Source organism: Aythya ferina (assembly GCF_964211825.1).
Source record: "Aythya ferina genome assembly, chromosome: 8".
Taxonomy (NCBI): Eukaryota; Metazoa; Chordata; class Aves; order Anseriformes; family Anatidae; genus Aythya; species Aythya ferina.
Genome location: NC_140304.1, coordinates 30,813,668 through 30,834,054, shown reverse-complemented (window position 1 = coordinate 30,834,054; position 20,387 = coordinate 30,813,668). Strand labels below are relative to the sequence as shown.

The 20,387-nt window shown below is 40.8% G+C and overlaps 1 protein-coding gene across 16 annotated transcripts in view; it reads left to right on the top strand.

Moving 5' to 3' along the window:
* DOCK7 (dedicator of cytokinesis 7) overlaps positions 1–20,387 on the top strand; it is a 97,850-nt gene that overhangs the window by 50,230 nt on the left and 27,233 nt on the right. For 9 of the 16 annotated variants that reach the window (XM_084528597.1, XM_084528596.1, XM_084528593.1 and 6 more), the window contains exons 15-29: positions 3,105–3,222; positions 4,103–4,173; positions 4,998–5,136; positions 5,314–5,415; positions 5,712–5,798; positions 6,581–6,812; positions 8,118–8,282; positions 9,537–9,706; positions 13,506–13,598; positions 14,821–14,910; positions 15,898–15,993; positions 16,118–16,258; positions 16,432–16,545; positions 17,052–17,222; positions 18,283–18,422. In XM_084528597.1, the coding sequence (XP_084384723.1) occupies positions 3,105–3,222; positions 4,103–4,173; positions 4,998–5,136; positions 5,314–5,415; positions 5,712–5,798; positions 6,581–6,812; positions 8,118–8,282; positions 9,537–9,706; positions 13,506–13,598; positions 14,821–14,910; positions 15,898–15,993; positions 16,118–16,258; positions 16,432–16,545; positions 17,052–17,222; positions 18,283–18,422 (1,929 nt within the window). Of the gene's footprint in view, positions 1–3,104; positions 3,223–4,102; positions 4,174–4,997; positions 5,137–5,313; positions 5,416–5,711; positions 5,799–6,580; positions 6,813–8,117; positions 8,283–9,536; positions 9,707–13,505; positions 13,599–14,820; positions 14,911–15,897; positions 15,994–16,117; positions 16,259–16,431; positions 16,546–17,051; positions 17,223–18,282; positions 18,423–20,387 lie in introns of those variants that run through there. The other 7 variants (XM_084528589.1, XM_084528588.1, XM_084528587.1 and 4 more) reach the window with 4 other exon arrangements.

The window sequence follows — 20,387 nt, the reverse complement described above, 5'->3', positions numbered from 1 at the left end:
TGTTCAAATGAGTTAAAAAATCAAAAACCAAAAAAAAAACCAAAAAAACCCCACACCACGTGCAAGATCTGGTTTGCTCGCATATTGTGCCTATGTGGGGATTTCTTGGGGATCTTAAGAGCTTACCCCTGAAACACGTGATAGTTTTTACTTTGAATGATAGACTGAGATAACGTTTTACCTGATAACCCCATTTAAACAATTCCAGTGTTTAAAAAGTAGATAAAATGTGCTTTCATTGTAGTGGTATTTTCTGTAGGGAAAGTCCTTAGACTGTCACTTGTGTAGATGACGTTTAGGTAAAGTTTTTATCTGGGCCTGACACTGCTCTGTAATAGGGAACAAAGTCCAGCCTTTGGCATCCGACACAGGGATTTGGGGCTGCAAAACTTGAAGAACTGGTTGCAAAAGTTAGAAAAAAAATAAATTTAAAAAAAAACAACTTTCCACAATCCACTTGAAAATACTTGGGGTGGCTTTGTGGTTTCAAAGAAATTGTGTTGAAGAGTTTTTTTAGTTCTGTTTTAAATAGCTTTGTATTGTTCACATCACCTCCAAAAATCTTTGTTCCTGATTTAGTCTTCAGAAAAATAGAGGAAATTGCTCAAGAAATGTCAATAAACAAACAATTGGAGATGGTTTTACCAGATTTCTGCAGCTGAAGAAGCTCCTGCATGTCCCCGTGCACCAACACCACTGCAGCTCAGCCAACAGCATGAAACGGGACCTTGCTTGTCCCCGAGCACTGCTCAGATGTGGAACTGCCCCGTGGGAAGGTTTGCTTTGTGAAGGGGAAAGGCAGTCAAAATGCTCTGATGTCAAGTGTTAAAAGTTCACGACTGGCTGCTAAGCACATGCAGCTGTAGATGTTGCTGTATTAATGCCAGTGCCAATAAAGTCAGGCAGTGCTAAGTGTTCTTGAAAATGCCACCCTCCAGGTCTTGGATGTCACAACAGTCACACAGCCCACAAGCAAAGCGAGACTCAGGAAGACAGGGGAAGGAAGGCCCTCTGGTATGGTGAAACCATAAGGTTTGGGAGCTGTGGAAACTGTAAGGAGAAATCCTGTCCCTGAGAGCTGTTAGCCCCGTCAAGAAAAGATGCATTTAATAAACATGGTCCTAAAGATCTTTGATGCACCTGGGTGACCTTCTTTAAGTGGGCTTTAAATGATTTTTATAGTAGGAATAAAGCAAAGAAAAAGGTCCCTGGGATTTACTGAAAAGGAGAATTTTAATAACGGGTAGACATCCCCTTTATGAGTTAGGACCAGCTCTTAATGTTTTAATACATTTATGAAGAAATTTGGAAAATGGCTACAATCACATTATATAAATATTTAGGAGAGTGCCTGGTGCCATTATTTCCAAGGCTTGGGAAGCCTTTGCACTTTAGCCATTCATTTTTACGGAGGTAAAAGTACTTTTGAGATCTGTTTGAGATAGTAATGTAAGCTTTGCATACATTTTGCAGGGCATTGTAATAACGGCTCCAGACACAAGTCCTTGGGTTTAAAGCTTTTGGCTGAAACTTTTATTGGTAGGAATCAGTGAATAATCATCAGGAGGTAGCTGTTACTTGGAAGCATAAGGATTAGCTGTCCTTTTGTTTTGTCATTGTATGCCTGGCCTGGTTGTTGGTGCTGCAGTGTTATTTTCCTGGTAGATCCTTCCCCTCACTGTTTTCAGAGGGTGCTGGTTACACCTCTGGTGTCCTGCAAGCACTACTGAGCTTTGATATTTGTGCATACAAGTAGTGAGATGAGGATTTACAGTGTAATGACCCAAGGAAAGAGGGTACCAAGGTGAAACTATCTCATTCTCTTCCAAGGTCTTAGCATTTCTCTCATCAAGCTGCTGAAATGACTCCTTTTCTCCCAGGCCACAGCAGAAGAGCTGGTAGGAGAACTGCAGGCTTGGTTTAGGTTCCTCCCTGCTATCCAGCGTAAATCAATCCCCAGCACAGGACCGCCCTTAGTATAGGGATCCTGTAGCCAGGCTTCCCAAATACATTAAATCCTTCTCTTAAGCACTAATAATACTTAATAAAAGTTTTATGAGCAATGTACATTTTAGAGTAAATTTTCATATCCATTTTCATTTTAAAAAGAACATCAAGGAGCAAATGTATTCATGCCAGAACAAAGTAATTTAGTAGAGCCACAAAAACAGCACAGGCCCCCTCTGAAACAGTAAGAGAACATTGATTAGGCAAAGCGACCAACGGGGCTGGGATTCAAGAACTTAATTCAGCATGAAGGACTTGAAAGGGAATAAATTTCCCATGTGCCAACTAAGCATATTCCTCTGCCTGGAGGGGTGAAGAAGTCTGGCTCCGTAACGCGGCCCCACATATCCTGATGGAGCTCTGCAGCCACACTGCCCTTGAGGAGGTTCCTTCTCAGGCCCTTAGAGCTTTCCTTAGGCCCAGCGTTGGGTGGTGGTGGCACAGAGGGGACCACCTGGAGTATCAGGGAGCAAACGGAGCTGAGATTGTCAGAACCAAGTCTTTGGGTGGGATTAATTTGTCAAAACTCCGGCATCTCAGCTGGCAGTTTTGGTTGATCCCCATCTTTCACTGAATGGGTACTGGGGTGTGGAATTGAAAACACCATCTCCTCTGAGGCATTGCAGAGGTTCCCTATCTGCTGAAAATTCAAGAATACAGATGTCCTTTTAGGTCAGTCCGTTGTCACAGGAGAGTTGGAACCTGAATTTATCGTGGTGAAAGGAAATTAAAAAAAAAAAAAAGTCACAACAAAGAAGGTATTCAACAGAAACCAGCCACTCTCCTGAGATGTTTTCTCTCCACTTGAACTTGCTAAATAGTGTAATCACTGGGAAATTTTTGATATATTTTTCAAGGATCTTTATAAACAGGAACTGTTGTAAAATACCACATGAGTTAAGACTTCTGATGTCTAAAAGAAGAGGTCATTATCAAGTCACTTGTGCGGGTGTGCACGTGTGTTCAATAGAAACCACTGCCTAATGGAAAATAACAAACCCTTCACACTGCTTCTGTTTCCTTAGGGGGTTAAACAACAGCATTAAATAACGGTGTGAACGCTGTCATTCTAACAGAGGTGCCTTTGTCTCTTGCAGGAACCTTCTTTATGTCTATCCTCAGAGCCTTAACTTCGCCAACCGCCAAGGATCTGCCAGGAATATCACTGTCAAAGTCCAGTTCATGTATGGAGAGGACCCCAGCAATGCTATGCCGGTGAGGGGAGAGCTTTGTGCTCAGTGTGAGTGCTGCGTCCTGACGAGACAGGATGCACATTACAGCCATAAAATCCCTGTGTTAAAGAAACCTCACTGAAATACATTTCAAAACACAAAGTTCCAGGAAGCACGCAATCAGAACATCTCAAGGTGTTTATAGAGGGCATTTGTATGGAGTATGCAAAATAACAATGTAGTAGTAACAAAGTAGTAGTATTTTAACCCAAGAAGTTGGCAGCAGACACCCTGTGCTTGGAGTAGTGTTTGCTTCCATGCCTGAGAAATGGAAGGGTGATAGTTATACTTGTGTTCGGTGCCAGAAGTGATCAGCACTTGGTGAAGGTTTAGGTGTGAGGTGCCTCCCCCTTAGGCTGTACTTGTACAGCTCTTGTGAAACTGCCCTTCCTTGTAGTGTGGTTTGAGACTTTGTGCAGAAAATCCCCTATTTGTTGTTACTCACTTGTTAATTTCCTCTGTTCTCCTTAGTTTGCCTCATCTGAGCTCTGTTGTCCTGATTCTCCTGATGTTCTTCCCCTTCCCTCCTTTCCTCTAATTTCTCCTGAATTCATGATCTCCCTGATTTTTGCCCTTTTGCATCTGCTAAATAGCAGGGAAAATCTCTCATTGGCTCTGGCTGGCAATGGTTACATGCATCAGTTCTTCAGCTGTATCTGTGTGCATGTGCAAATGGGATTATTAAAATTGTAAACTCCTCAGTGACTGGGTAAAATGTTGCATAGAAGTGAAGGGGCACGTACCAAGTAGTTGCAACCGCACAGAGCTGCACAGCCCCATTAATAGAGCTGTAAATAGGATTGTGGAACAGTTTCTTGGCATGTTTTTTTGGGGATTTCTGTTGATTTTTTTCTTTTTTACAGGTCATCTTTGGCAAATCTAGCTGTCCTGAATTTTCCAAAGAAGCTTACACAGCTGTAGTCTATCACAACAGGTAAAACATACGGCAGTATGTAAACAGACGTGGCTCCCAATGGATATAGCATGGTTCCACCCAAAAGAAGTTTTACCACTGTGAATCTGTCTCACTGTTATTTATGGAGCAGTGACAGTCTGCATAGCACTTACAGCAACACCTGCAGTGTCAGTTGATGTCATTAGAGCTTTGCAGCGACGAGGAGACTGAATCTTTGTGTGCTCTGGTACAAATCAAAAGCATCGTGTCAGAGGCCCTGATCCTGAGCACTTAGCTCAAGTCAGCAGATGCTTTATATAGAAGCTTCAAGTTAGGCATGATGATTTATGTTATAAACTCTTGTTAGCATGTGCTTTATTATTGTGTTGAGCAATTAGGTACTTAGAGCCTTTTAGGCTATAGTTACAAATAGGAAATACTTGGTCTTGAAAACAGCATCACAGCAGCTCAGGTAAGGAGTGTTGAGTCTGGCCTTACCATGCTGCCTGTCTTTGTGGTTGTACCAGGGAGAAAATCCTCTCTTTCAGACTGGGTATGGTGGCAATCTCCACCCTGTGACAAGAGTTCATTGCTTGTGGGGAGCAGTGCAGTTCAGAATGTGAGGGGAGGGGTTGGGGGGACTGTAGTGCAGCAACCACCAGGCTGCTGCTTGCATATTTTATGCACTGGAAATGCACACTGGAAGTTTTTCCAGTCCTTGGTAATTAGAAAGTGAAGCTTTTAATCTCTTTGGGTAGTCCATAAAACTCTTTCCTTCCAGATACTTAAAAGATCTCAAGCATGAGATAGTAAACCACGCTGCTTATATTGATGACTCAGTTGAGTGTCTGGTCTCTGCACAGGTCACCTGATTTTCATGAGGAAATCAAGATTAAGCTTCCTGCCACTTTAACCGATCACCACCATCTGCTTTTTACTTTCTACCATGTCAGCTGCCAACAAAAGCAAAACACTCCCCTAGAGACTCCAGTTGGATACACCGTGAGTGTCTTTCAATCTATTTTTCAGCTCAGGATACATCCATAATGCATTTATTTGCATTTTGTTTAGCATCATTGTCGATGTATTTTAGAGTTTGAGATAGTCAAGCCTGCAAAGTTCAAGAAAGCCTGGAGAATTTTGTGGTTTTTATTATTTTTTAATTCCTTTTCTTTAAAGTGGATACCGATGCTTCAAAATGGACGGTTAAAGACTGGTCAGTTCTGCCTACCTGTTTCATTGGAAAAACCACCCCAGGCTTATTCAGTGCTTTCTCCAGAGGTGAGTTGTTCTTTGTGTTGAAAATCAGGAGGAGAATTCTTCTGTCAAAAAAAAGTGAGAGGATATATGTGTACCTATATGTTTATGTGTGCATGCATGTGTATTTTTAACTCTTATTTCTTAAATGCCAAGTTTAGACAGATGTGTGTCTTTATGCATGGTATCAACTGGTAACAACACAACAAGATCATGGTGTATGATCTGACAGTAAAATGAAAAGAAATGGCAATTTTAATGAGAATTACTGTAGCTTTGCTTTCTGTCACATCCCCATTCATCTTTGTGTTAACCTGCAGGTTCCACTTCCCGGAATGAAGTGGGTGGATAATCACAAAGGAGTTTTCAATGTAGAGGTTGTTGCTGTATCATCCCTCCATACTCAGGTACGTTTGTGCTGTTATTAGTCATTGGAATATAAAGAGCCTGATAATCGTTTGACAGTTGAAAATACTGTCAAAGTTGATACTATGAAGGGTACAGTAATTACTTGTAGTGAAATTGCAATCTCATTTTCAGTTCTGAGCCAGCAGACCTGTTTTTCCACATTCTGCTGTGAGTATATTTGAGAAGTTCTGCTGAAAAACATGAGTAGTTTGGCCTTTATTCACAAGGGTTGAATGGCCAACACTGTTTTCAGACCTCAGACTGTTGTTTTTTATTACAACAGATCTAACATGCACTCTAGGCATACGTTTTCTTGTTTTGCCTTTTCCCCTCTGCCTCTTTTGTTTCTCTGTGTATTTTTTGTCTGTCTTTCTTTGATCCAAAATGAAAGATGGCAATCGTTTTGACTAATCATTTCAGCTTTTAGTTTATTAATTCCTCATACTTCATTTTGATGTTTTTTTTTTGTGTATTTTATTTGTGCTGTAATTAGTACCATAGCTTTAGTGCATTTTTGTCTGTTTTTCTAAATTCTTAGAAATGCAGTCTGTGGGTTTTCTAGTTTTGCCCTGACCATTTCTGAACATTGGTTGATTTTAGTTGAATAAGATATATAGGCAGAGCTCTCAGATGTTGTATTTCTGCTAATTTTGTGAGATTAAATAGTTAGATAGAAGACAGTGAAAGACATAGAGATAATCCACCCACGAGCCACAAGTCCACAGAAAGCAGTGTTCCTTTGGAAGCTTCTTGCTGATTATTATTTTTTGCTTATGTGTAGGACCCTTATCTTGACAAGTTCTTTGCACTTGTCCATGCTCTGGATGAGCACATGTTCCCTGTGCGAATAGGAGACATGAGAATTATGGAAAACAACTTGGAAAATGAACTGAAGAGCAGCATTTCAGCTTTAAATTCCTCTCAACTGGAGCCGGTAGTGCGATTTCTTCATCTCCTGCTTGACAAACTGATTCTTCTGGTAGTAAGACCTCCTGTCATTGCAGGCCAAATAGGTATTTTATTTAAGTTTTATAGAGAATTACATAGCTGAGAGTTTGACACTTCCAATTTTATCATATTTATGTAGAAATAAAGAAGTCCATTTTTATGCTTCATTTTAGTGCCACTAATATACCATGTATCTTCAAAATAAAACATGCTGGCATCCAGATCAGTGATGGCATACACAGGAGCAATATTTAATGCAGAGGTTTTCAAGAATGGCTAGTAATTTGGTGTCCAAGTTGAGGTACCAGAAAGGAGCCTGACTTTTGTAAATTGGATGCCCAGCACTTTCTTAGCATTGGAGCCTGTTAGGGTGTCTCCATACTGACATTCAGAAATTAAGCCTTTCAGCCTCACTAGTCACCTTGGAAAACCTTGAAGTAGGTAAGTTACGAAGATATAGATGCTGTATGTTCCTGTAGCTGTTGTGGATCTGATGCAGCCAGTATGAACAATCCTTTCTTTTGCTCCCTGTTATGGGCTATGCCTAAATGGCATAACTGAGCATTTAACGAAACTTAAATTCTTGTTATTTAAAATGGTAATTGGGATTTTTAACAGGAAACTGGAGTTTAGACATGATGGAGTATAGGTAACTGACACTACTATGAAAATAGCAGTCATTTATTTTAGAAAGGTTATCTTCCTCCCTTAGAAAGGAGGAAGAGTTTTGCTTGAATTTTTATTTTTTATTTTAAAGCTCTTTCACTTTTTAAGTGTTTTGGTTTGGTTTAATTTATCTATATGGAGGATTGAAGACATTAGTGTCTAGCTTTGAAAAAAACTAAGATTTACAGTCTCAAGCTGCAATCTGCTTCATCCCTAATTTGCTTTAAATATCTAGCCAGGTCCGTGTGTGGTTTTCTGTGCTCATTTTTAGTACAGAATTCTTTTTTGAGAACAGAATGAAATTGTTCTTTTTCTTTCCTCAAGTTTTCCTCTTATTTCTTTGGAGGAAATAGTTGACTGAGAAGACTTATGATAAATATCCAACAGGTGTTATTCATCAGTTAAACAAGGACCTTGTTACCATTGAAGTTTCTGGCCAAAATTGGGCTAATTCCAGGAATCGGACCTATATTCATTAAATGTTATTAAAATGAATGGAAAATTATCACTGCCACACCTGTCTTCTTCTTAAGCTGTTTATGAGATCTACTTCAAATACCAGCTTCATTTTTTCTTGAGAGATGCTTGCTGTGCTCTAGCAAGCTTCAGCATTTATCCTTTAGAAGGTGGATGAAGTACATATTCAGGATTTGATTGTGCCTATTGTTGAAATCTAAACTGAACTTCTTTCTTACTACTTTCAGTTAACCTGGGCCAAGCATCTTTTGAAGCAATGGCATCGATCATAAACAGACTTCACAAGAACTTGGATGGAAACCAGGACCAGCATGGCAGAAACAGCCTTCTTGCTTCCTATATTTATTATGTTTTCCGCCTACCAAATACCTATCCCAACTCGCCATCACCAGGTAGCTCTTTTTTCATTTTATGTGACGTCACAATTTGTTAAAAGCAAGCAGAAAGTGCTTGCTGGCAGGTGCTCTGAGCTCCAATTGCATGGCTGGTTCCCTGCCAAGCCTTTTTATTAACTTTACGGTGCAGTGTTGCCATTTAGAAGATGAGTTTAATTACAGTTAGCCATGTCAGAGATTTAACTATTTGATGGTGTTGAGTGTCACTTGTGAAGGAGCACAAGGTGAAATTATGGCAAAATACTTCTTTTTTTTTTAGGAATTAGGGACGTTTTTTGTAGAATTATAGAACTATAGAATCACAGAATGGCTTGGGTTGGAAGGGACCTTAAAGATCGTCCATTTCCAACCTCCTGCCATGAACAGGATGTTACCCACTAGATCAGGTTGGCCAAGGCCTCATCCAGCCTGGCCTTGAACACCTCCAGGGATGGGGCATCCACAGCTTCTCTGGGTAACCTGTTCCATTGCCTTATTGCCCTCTGAGTGAAGAATTTCCTCCCAACATCTCATCTAAATCTCTGCTTTTTTAGTTTAAAGCCGTTCTCCCTTGTCCTCTCATTGTCTGCCTAAGTAAAAAAGTTGCTCTCCATCATTTTTATAAGCCCCATGTAAGTGTTGTTTTCTGTGGCAAGTACATGGATGTGGTACACTCTGCCCTGTTTTGCTTCCCAGTCTCCTTCGTTAGTGCTTCTGGACTTGTATCCCATTCCAGCAAAAGTAGACACACTAACAGTGGCATCTAAAACACTTGAAAACAGGTGTCTGAGTGCAGGAGGGAAACAAGCTAGTTCCACCTCTGCTGAGAACAAGGGAGAAATCTGTATGGGTGGAGAGATGGTGTGAATGAAAGGCCAGAAACCAGGCTTTGGAAGGACTCTTGTTCCCAGCATTTGCTTCTCGCCTGCAGTGGAAGATGTCTGAGGAGGGCTGGAAAAGCTGCATGCTTAAAACTGTGCCCCAGTGGTTCTTCAGTGGTTTTTAGTCTTTAGTCTGGCTAAAGACATACCTCACACTGGCTGCCTAAAGCCACTGCGATCTTCCTGCTTGCCACAGATCAGTGAATACAATAGGATTTTAATCCCATCACCCTGGTGCTTACCGTGGAGCACCAGGCAGGGGAAGCACGGGGAAGATTTCCTGATGGGCCAGACCAACTGCTTATACACAGGTTTTGCTGTAGCAGGCTGGTGTAAAGCTTACACCAAGGCTGCTGGTGTAACAGGATGTTTTTTTTTTTCAACACCGTAGGTCCTGGTGGCCTAGGGGGATCAGTGCACTATGCCACCATGGCTCGATCTGCTGTACGGCCGGCCAGCCTCAACCTGAACCGCTCACGGAGCCTCAGCAACAGCAACCCAGACATATCTGGGACCCCCACCTCGCCTGATGACGAAGTTCGCTCCATCATTGGCAGTAAGGTATGAATGCACTGCTGCGGGTTTTAGGGGGCCTTCAGCATCTTTTATTAAGTATCTAAAGAAATAACGGGGAAGTTTTGATGTGTTTTCCTATGAAAAAGACAAAAAAGCCTTCTCAGGCTCTTTCTGGTGGTTGCTGGTAGCATACCTGACACTCCACTCCCTAAAAATTGTTGCTGATCTCTCTGACATTATAGACATCCTGCCAGTGTTAGTTCCACAAGCATGGTAGTCAGGCCAAGAGTCCTTCTGGACTTGCCTCTCCAAGACTAGTAAGAACAGAAAGGTTTTACTACCTCAGTTTTCACGTGGCCAGCACCTGTATCCTCTGACCAGTTGTAATGTCTCCCCAAACTTTGCATCCCCTACTTTGCCACTCTTTGACCCTTCTTACCTCCCAAACCCAAATTCTCTTCCCCTCTGTGTTCAGCACTAACGGCTGCTCAAATGCTTTCTGTACTTACCTATGTCCGGAGCAGGTACCTTGCACACAGGAGGAATATTTCATGGCCAGAGATATTTTGGATGATTAGTAATTGAGCCGTAGTCTGGCCAGCTGAGCTGCAGAGTGAATTTATGGTGTGCTAACCTGAGCACCCACGATGACTCCCCACACCTTTAGTACTTGCTAAAAGTGGCTTTCCAGTGAATGGTGGCAAATGAATGCAGAGCATCTGGTGTGGTCTTACTCCAGGTGTTAGGTTCTCAGGGTGTATATACACGTGTTTATGGCATGTTTGGGCCTAGATTCATACTGCTCAGCCTCAGGTACATTGTCTGCTTTGGAAGCGTGGTTGTCCCTTGTAGTCAACAGAGAGAAAAAAGCTCCTTGACAGACAATTTATATCACACAAGATAGGAATCACAGGCAGAAGTGCCTGTCCCCCTATGGTGACTTCGATTATTTAGGGCTGCTACAGTCCCGATTTGAGCACTTCAGTTTTCACCTAAAATAGGTGGTATGAGCCAGGCCAAGCCTGAGAGAAGTGTCTTAGTTCAGTTTGGGTTCTTTTCTTCATCTCTAAACTGTGACAATTTACCCAAGATGAGACACTTTCCCACCTGCGTTCCTTGACTCTTTCCAATATAGATGAATTTCTGAGCCCTTTCAGAGAGCTATTATATTTGATCCTGTGGCAAAATCAGTGAAGGTTTTTTAATAAAGCCATCAACCCAACCAGGCAGGCTTGACAGCAGACCTGGGTTTTATAAAAACAAGAAAAACAGCATGAGAAAGAGACTGCTAATTTTAAATGAATAATGATGTGATTTCCTGACCAAATTGGAGGCTGAAGAAGTGTGGGTAGGCAAACCATTATTTCTTACATCAAAGTTTGGACTGAAAGTCTTAAAATATTTTAAAGACCACTTCAGTATCTTGCTAATTAAACAACTGTGACCTTTTGTGAAATGCCATAGGCACTAATGTGCATATGGAATTTACACAGGGTATCAGAAGCTTAATATGTGCTGGCTTAGTGAATAATGTCACAGTACAAAATTAAGAGAGATTTTCTTCCAGAGGTAGTCCAGGCTTTAAAAATACTAATGTGTCCATAATTGCTAATGGGGAAAGTTTTCTTCAGGATAGCCAGATAGTATCAGAAATTAAGCTCGGTCTGACTTATACAAAATTTTGGTTAAATGTAATTATTTCTGTTAATGTCAATAAAAACATGAGATACTTCCTGAGGTGCTGAAAAGTGTATAAGGGTGCAAAAATTCCTATTCTGTTTTTCCAAGCAATGATTTAAGTACCTATATCCAAATTAGGAACTTGCACTTCAAAATAGATCTATGTGGGAGTCTTTCTGCTTTTAGAAAAGACAAAAAACATTTGATAGAAGTTTTTGGAGTCCGGTCTTGTGTTGTTTTTTACTGAAATACAAGGTATTTGATAGTTTTGGTAAACTTGCTGTAAATCTCACTCACATCAGCATCATACTTAATTAGGAAAATTCAAATAGTCATCCCATTTACAGGATTTAGAAGATTTTGGTGTATTTGCATAATAGAGGAGGTTTAGGTTTAGGCGTAATAGGTTTAGGTCTTGTCACTTATTTTGCCTTCATTTGTGAATTGAAGCCATGTAAATTTTATTCCCTACTAAAGTGAATTTATTGAGTGTCTAAGAAGACCTATGATGAGATTTTACGCTTAGAGAGTTCCTGAAATGTTGGGGATGTGCTGGTAAGAGACAAAAGATTGTGGAGTTCCATTGCTCTGATAGTGGATTTCACAGATGTGTGTTATGTACTTGCACAGATCCAGCTGCAGGTGTAACCCCAGAAATAGGACAGAATTTAACAGGAGTTTGGGGCACTTTGCCAAGCAAAAAGAAGGCCTTGTACTCTCTTATTTTCCAGAGAGGGAAGAAATCGGAGGGGGATCTTTCAGACATTTACAAAATCTGCTTCTGTAACCATTGTATGTGGCTATTCTCAGAACCAACAGGATGTTGTGATTAGAAAATGTGAACAGAAATGTGTGTGATAAAGGCATTAGCAGAATTAGACCTGGTTTGACAAAACAAGAGCTTAGTTCAACATTTTGCAATTTTTTTTTTTTACTTTAATTCATGGTGAGTAAAATAAAGTATGTCTAAGGGCCTGAGCAGGACAGAGAGGAGAGGTTTGATTTTTCTCTTTCAGTAAGTAGTTGAGATTAAAGCACTCTCCTTCTGTATGTTCAGTACATTTCTATCGGGAACCTTAAGCAAAATTACAGCATTGCTGTAATTTGCGTAGTGGATAGCTCAGTGTATTAATGATTTTAATCCCAGGCCCAGTTTTTGGGGAGATTTGTCTTTGTGAGAACAGTAAGGCATGATGGACTTTGCAGCTGGTAATCTCTGCAAAGAAGTGGGCTGCATCTTTGCTTCATATATTGGGAAAAGGCCTAGGCTGGCACAGAAAGTAGGATAAAAGCTCTCTCAGATGAGGGTTGAAAACAATGTGTGGAATTTTTAAGGAATGGCTATGGCATTGCACAGCTGCCTCTGATAGAGCTGGATCCTGAGACCCAGGTACATCCGCTGTATCCCACTGAATGGTCTTGACTGGAGAGTAGCCTGGTGTCAAACACTAATTTAATTCTCAGTTTCCTTCTTTCTGAGTGTCTTGAAAGGAAGGAGCCACAGTAATTTTGCACACATGGCAACACTGCACGAGTAGAATTTGGAGTACAAATGAAATCAAGCTTTAAAAAAAAAAAAAAAGATTTTTCAAATATTTTGTTCGGTGAAGCAGGTTGGTTCCAGAAAAGGTATGTAAGGTATCCTCTTTCCTCTGTCTGCCCCAGAGCCCAGAGAAAATGGCCAAATGTCCATGTGAAATCTTGTTCACAGGGTTGCTCTACAAACACTGCAGGATTTTTAGTCCATGAATAGGAAACCCTGTGAGAGCTGGCAGTGTTTTCAAAGTTTCTCAGTATTTTCATAGACTTTGTAGAGCTTATAATGTGTGGGCTAGCAAGTAGTCTACCTTAAAAAAAAGATCTGAGAAAAATCTGAGAAATCTGGACAGTTTTTTAATGTCAACAATTCCAGATAGGACAGGCTGGGCCAGAGCTGTTGGCAGTATTAATGTGTGGTGAACGTGTGATGAGACAAAAATAATCCTCTGGACTAAAATGTCTCAAGAAATTCCTGAGAATTCAATCAATGTTAACAATTCTAATTGGTGATATGTTTGCAATGTACCCAGTTTGATTGCTTTTAAGGACTACAATTTGACTACTGTATGGCATGCAACATGTAATATTTCTTTCCTTTCCCAACTGCTTTCTATTACATGCTCAGGGTTTAGACCGCTCCAATTCCTGGGTAAACACTGGTGGTCCAAAAGCAGCCCCATGGGGATCCAACCCCAGCCCAAGTGCAGAGTCAACACAGGTGGTGTCTTCAGTAGAGGTTTTTCTGGCTTTGTTTTCCCTGATGTTTCCCTGTAGAATATCTTCTTTTCAGTATATACTCTGAATTTGGTGGTTTGCTTTTGCTTTTTTTTTTTTTTTTTTTTTTTTAATATTCCTTGAAAACTTCTTTGTGAGTTTTGTTTTATGAATTAGCATCTTCTCCCCCACCACCTCACTACACTGCATGAAAATCCTCAAAACGCGTGATTGTGTCCCCTCCTTTCATTTCAGTGGTTGCTGGTCTGTGAAATGTAAATGCTGTGACTGCTTTTCTTTTCTTTTTACCTTCTCTGTTTCTCGTTAACATTAGTTTCAGCTTCAGATGGAGCACATTTCTAAATGGGAACATCAATCACAGCTTCATAGTTTTGTCCATGTTTGCCATTCCTCTCAACGTTGTGAACCATCTTCCCATTTTCATCAAGCATTTAGTGTTCATAGTCACCTAGTCATGACTGTTTGAGTGGAATATTGTTAAACAAAAATTGATACACATGTGAAATTCTCTCTTGAAAGATGTAAATTTAAGTGCTGGAACCAGTGACTTGCTAGGTCCAATTTTATCTGTTCTGTGTTGCAAAGTATGAAAACTTTATAGCAGCTTCAGTCCAAAGACTTTAACTTATTCAGTCCCCATTGCCTGCTGCTTTCCACTGCATGGTTGCCTCAAACATACCTCTCAACTGTACTTGCTTTCAAGTTTACCAGTCTTCCAGAAATATTTAGACTGAGTTCATTTGCACTCACGGCAAATTATTTCCACGAGACATGGAGAGAACCTGAGTAATTTTCTGATTCTCTGTGCCAGTAGCAGCGTCGCCGTGGGGGCTGCATCCCCACGTGCTTGGTCTCTGGTAGAGTGAGAGGTATGGCACTGAAATTACGAGTATTACTTCCTTGACATATGCATGTTGATAAAATAGAATGATGAAAAGGTTTCATGCTTTGCAGCATTAAGTGTCTTTGTGCATAAGAACATGCAGTTATTTGAATAGCCTATATGTCAATAAGAAGTACTGTCATTTTGTTTAAACCAGATCTGTAAATGAGTAAGTCTTTGAGAATGCATAAAAAGGTGTAAAGACAGTAAAAGCCTACAGTTGGAACAGTATTTTTGTAAACGTACATTGTCCTTGAGCTGCAAAACACATCCACAGCAAACTTTAATGTCCTGTCATCATTCATTCATCTCCACTCCGTAGGCTACGGATCGAAGTTGTAATCGTATGTCTTCGCACACTGAGACGTCAAGTTTCTTACAAACATTAACAGGACGATTACCAACTAAAAAGGTAGATTTCAGTGAAGACAATTGATATTGTGGGGCAGGGAGGTCAAGTCATTCTGAAAACATGATGCAATCTATTCTTTTATTTATAGCCTGATCCTTTCCGAGGTCGTTAGGAACTGCTGTTGCTTAGCACCTCCGAATGTCCAGGCTGTAGCGAATATGAAGTATTCTGACAGAGCTGAATTGGGAAAATTAAAATGAGCAGGAGTAGCTTGTCTGATTTAATGTCCATACTGTTTGGAGCCAAAGTATTTCTGGCTTTCAAAAAATATGAATAGCACTGTCTAGACATGTAAATGATACATCCTGCAAAGTTACAGTGCGTTAGATGGTTAGCATTGCAAGTGTATGCTCAATCCAAAGTGTCTCCAGAAAGTGAAGGGGAGTTACTTGGGAAGTGCACTCCCTTAAAGGTGATGAGATCCTATTAAACAAGTCAGAAAGACAAAATGCCTGACTTTTTATGTAATGACGATGTGATCACTGACAGTGTCCAGTCTGTGGATTGGTCCTCCCAAGAAAAGAAATCAAAAAGCTGGTTCTTAGTGCCATGTTTCTTTCTTACTGTTTTAAGGCCTTTCTCACAGTAAACATACATCTTTGTACAAATTGCTTTATATGTCCACTTTTTACTCCCTTTTCCTGCAAAAATCAGACCAGGCAGAAAGGTAGACTTTTAAAATGAACTAATTTGAGCACCAAACTTTTTTTTTTGGGTGGGTGGAAAAATTCTTTTGACACTTGAAATTCGATTTCGGAGCAAGCTGTTGTGAAACGTTTCTCACATCACATATCATGACATCATCCTTCATTGTTAGTTGGGGATTTCTTTAAGGGATGCTGCCACTGCCGTCATGTTCTCAGTTATTATTTTGCTTAACCTCATTGTTTGCCATACTTCCCATGGATCGTGCTACCATTTCTCATGCGGACTGTTTTGTGAGCTGATGGTGAGGCTCGGACTAACTCTGGATTTGCATCTGTGTAGCTTTTTCATGAAGAGCTGGCCTTACAGTGGGTTGTGTGCAGTGGGAGCGTGCGGGAGGCAGCGCTGCAGCAGGCCTGGTTCTTCTTCGAGCTGATGGTGAGCAAACTGGAAATACTTTGCTTATTGTCTTAAAATCCGTAGTTTAAAACGCAAGCAGCAACAATTGAGCTTCCCTCCTTCATTTCTGCAAGTGACTCCACTGTAATTTATATTCCTATAGGTGAAGAGCATGGTGCATCATTTGTATTTTGCTGACAAACTGGAGGGTTCGCGAAAGCATCGTTTTCCTGAGCGTTTCATGGATGATGTAAATGCTTTGGTCAGCACAATTGCCGGTGATATAGTCTCTCGGTTTCAGAAGGTAATGGCAAACAATTAAAGTCACCGCAGGTCAGAGCTTAGGCACCAGACCTCCTGCATATTGTTTGCTGGTGCCTAGACCAGGAATTGTCATTTGAACACATGATATTACCATACTACTGCTCAGTGTGCTCTTTGTCATTTTCTTTCCTATTTTTTTTTCCTTTTCTCTAGGATACAGAAATGGTTGAAAGGCTCAATACCAGTCTTGCATTTTTCCTCAATGATCTATTGTCTATCATGGACAGAGGATTTGTTTTTAGTCTTATTAAGACCTGCTACAAACAGGTGAATGCAGATAAGTATTATGACTCAGCTGAGAACTGTAGCATAGCCTATTATTCTAACTTTTCTAGGACAGACAGTGAAGTATGAACACATAAATTTTCTATTCAGGTCTCTAGAGCAAGCAGGCATCCCTGGTGGTTTGCAGTTTACACCCCTCTGATTACACTCTTACATGTGAATTAAGCGTAACTCCCTTGGGTCAATGGATGTGCAGCGTGAAGGAGGAATTATTCCCTCTGCTCATCATGTTCAGAGTAACTGAACCAAAATTTAGTGGGAGGTTTTGTTAGGGAGCTCAGGCTACCATGTTCTTTTTCAGTGGGCCTGTCAAGCTTAATCAGTAGCAGCACAAAGAAGTGATGTGGGTGTGATCATTTAATGATATCAAGTTCTTTAGTTCTTGCTTTGGAAGTGGTTTTTGGGAGCAGTGATGGGACTGGGGAGCTGGGGCTGCACTTATACTCTACTTTGGTGCTGACTGCAGTCTTATGGGTTAAACTTTCCAGGTGTCAACAAAGCTCTATAACATACCGAACCCAAGTAACCTGGTATCTTTGAGGCTGGACTTCCTTCGCATCGTTTGCAGCCATGAACACTACGTGACCTTGAATTTACCCTGCAGCTTGCTCACACCACCTGCATCTCCATCACCATCTGTGTCTTCAGCAACGTCTCAGGTACCCTGGTGACAGGGATCCTTTGTGAAGATGCAAGTTGAGCTCTGTTCTGAGGCTTAAATCACAGGAGGCAGATGTATCACCTGCATTTTCAGTCTCTGGCTGCTAGTATTGGAAATGTTTATTTAGAAATTAACTTAAAGAAAGAAAGAACAGGTAAACAGCTAAGTGTACAAACACAGCTCTCACTTGAAAGGCCCCATTGCCAATGACATGCTGGGGAAAGGTTGCAGTAGAGGATGTGTTATGTGTGGAACAGGTTTGGAAAACTGTACAAGAGTTGCTGGCAGTCTGGGTGATGTGGCTTTGGATACAGCAATCTTGGTTTTACTTCTTCCTGCAACATCTTGAACCTCTATGTGGGTTTCAGCAATAAAAGCTGGAATTGTCTCTTACATCCAAACTTCGAATGGTGGAGGCAAGTGTTAACAGTTTTTCCTGCTGTTTTTCCTGCTGTGTAGATTTTGACTTATTTGGTCTTAGAATGTAAAAAAAATAAAAGCCATATCCATATTCCTGTAGTGTCCAAACATCCTTCTGTTCCTAGGTACATAGCCCCCTTCCATATGATGCATGAATGAAAATGAGCTATTAAAAAAACTTTGTGTAGTGCTGCCCTTTTCTTAGAAAACAAGGGGCTGGCTTTCTGTGCACTGTAGTAATTTGAATTAACAAGTATGTCATTCAGTCGGATTAATTAGTTGAAAAATTAAGTAAACTAAATCAAATTAAAGTGTTCTTAAGCCTGAATAAAAGCATCCGTACCTGAGTTAAAAGTTTAACTAATCCACTTTTAAAGGTTATTTGGCTTAACTTCCTTAAGGCTTGCCCTGTAGATGAGAAGGCAATAATGACAAACAGAATTAAGAGGAGAGCTAGTAAGCTTGGATGTAGTGTAAGTAGATGTGCCCAGATCCAAACAAAAAGGAAGTGAAAAGGTAGCTTACATGGGATTGTCTTTAATTCTGAAAACTGCTTCTGATGTGTTTCACAGACTTTATCTCTCTGTGTTCTAAGAGGTCTTATTATGCAACTTCTGAAACTTGATTTTTTTCCACAGAGTTCTGGGTTCTCCACAAATGTCCAAGACCAGAAGATTGCAAACATGTTTGAATTGTCTGTGCCTTTCCGCCAGCAGCACTACTTGGCTGGGCTTGTGTTAACAGAACTGGCTGTCATTTTAGATCCTGATGCAGAAGGGTAAATCTTTACAACTTTTCTCTCCCAAGAGTTTTCTGTAATTCCAAGTAAATGGTGGATAACAACCAAGTTCTGGTCTGGCCAGAATTGATTTATATTTGTGAGCTGAGAAGGTGAGAAACCTATTCTTTAACTCTGAGAATCTTCTTCCTCCACGCCCCTTGTATTTCTTACTTCCTTACCACTGATGCTGTAAACATGATTCCAATCACGTTTTTCCAGCTAAGAAAAAGGCAAAGAGGTTCCTAATGGAGCCCCCAGCTGGCCACAAGGGCACCTCTGGAGCTCTAAGAGGAAAACAGCTATTCTCAATTGTAACAAAAAGATAATTCTCAACATGTAGGAAGTCTCTGGTGCTGCTGGTTTTAAATGTTGTAATGCATTTTGCCTGTGGCCCTCCCAGCTCTGTATAAACATAAATTATGCATCAGTGAGAGCCCTGTGGGTTACATAAATAGATGAATAGAGTCAAGCACGCAGAGTTTGTCAGTGACTTGCCTGGGTTGTGCAGCAAATAATTTTCTGAAGTAGGAGTGTAGCCTGTAGTCCTGACAGCCAGTCTGTTACTTGTGTTATTTAGGGCTGTAGTCTGCCTAACTGCTTTAAAATGGATTTCAATGGAAATTATTGATTGCTTCTGCAGTCCTAAGTTCTCTCACAGCCATTTTCTCGAGGTGGACCCAGAAATAATCAGCAGAGTCGACAAATACTGATAATTCATGGGTAATTCTGCCCCTTTACAAAGCAGTGTCAGGAGTTAAACATTAATTCTGTTTTCTGTTGGAGAAGAAAGTGATGCCATAAATGAGAATATTTTCTTGTATATGTACATAAGACACTGTACTCCCGTTTGTTTGGTCTGAATTGGAAAAAGCACTAAATCTTTACCCATACACCGTCTGCAGAAATCCTTTTTGTAGCATAGGAACATCTTGCTCCCTGGTTAGAAATCAGGTCCTGTTTCTGTTCATATTTGCTCACTCTTCACAAACTTTCTGTTCTCACATACCCGCTTCTTGAGCTCTCTCATCTTGATATTCTAAACCCTTAGCTTGGACATGGATGGTAATCTTTGCCCAGCAGCACAAAGGAGCTGTCAGTATCATCTTGCTCATCTCCCCTGTGGATACAGCTCTTGTCGTGAACCCTGTGTAGACAGAAAAAGTCCACTAATAGTGGTTCAGCACTGGAGATCGATTTTGCCCAAAGCTCCTGAATTTTGGTGAAGATGTGTATCAGTAGTGCATTCATTTGTTATGATTTCCCAGAACGACTTGTAGCTTGCAGCCTGTTAACTGTTCTCAGGGTTAAACCTTCTGCCTTTGCCCTGATAGATGCACCACATGAAGGATGTCAGTCTGTTAAGATCTGGTCTTCCCATGTCTGCAAAGAGTTTTAATGGCCCAGTAGGATCATTATCAGATTATTAGTAAAGGACGTAGACATGCTTGCCATTAAAATGTTTTGGCCACCCTTGGAAAAAGCTTGCAATAGTTCTCAGTTGCATTATTGTGCAGCAGGAATGGAAAGAGATGTCCATCTAGTTGCTTATTGCATTAGAGCTTTGCCTTAGGTCTTGATAAGTGCAGAATCTTAGGTCTTAGGTCTTGATAAACGCAGAGCCTTACATTTATTCTCTCCTTGATCTTTTTTGTTCCATTAGCAAAATAAGTTACATTTTAGCTCACCCATTTTACTAGAGCTCCTTGGATTCCCTTGGACAGAAAAGCCTGCAGCGTCCTTTTGCCTAAAGGTGATGCTTTAGTGAGACCCCTCTGCGCTAGGTGTTGTGCAATAAGAAAACATATTACAGTCCTACTCAGAGCACTTGCAGTCTAAAAGATGAGCCAGCATGTGGACGTGACAAAGCAGCTGAACTTGACAGGTGCAGAAGTGGAAAACAGAGAGTGAGGTCAGGCAGCTAGAGCCTGAAGAGATTTTCTCTGCACTCAGTGCTGTGATGCT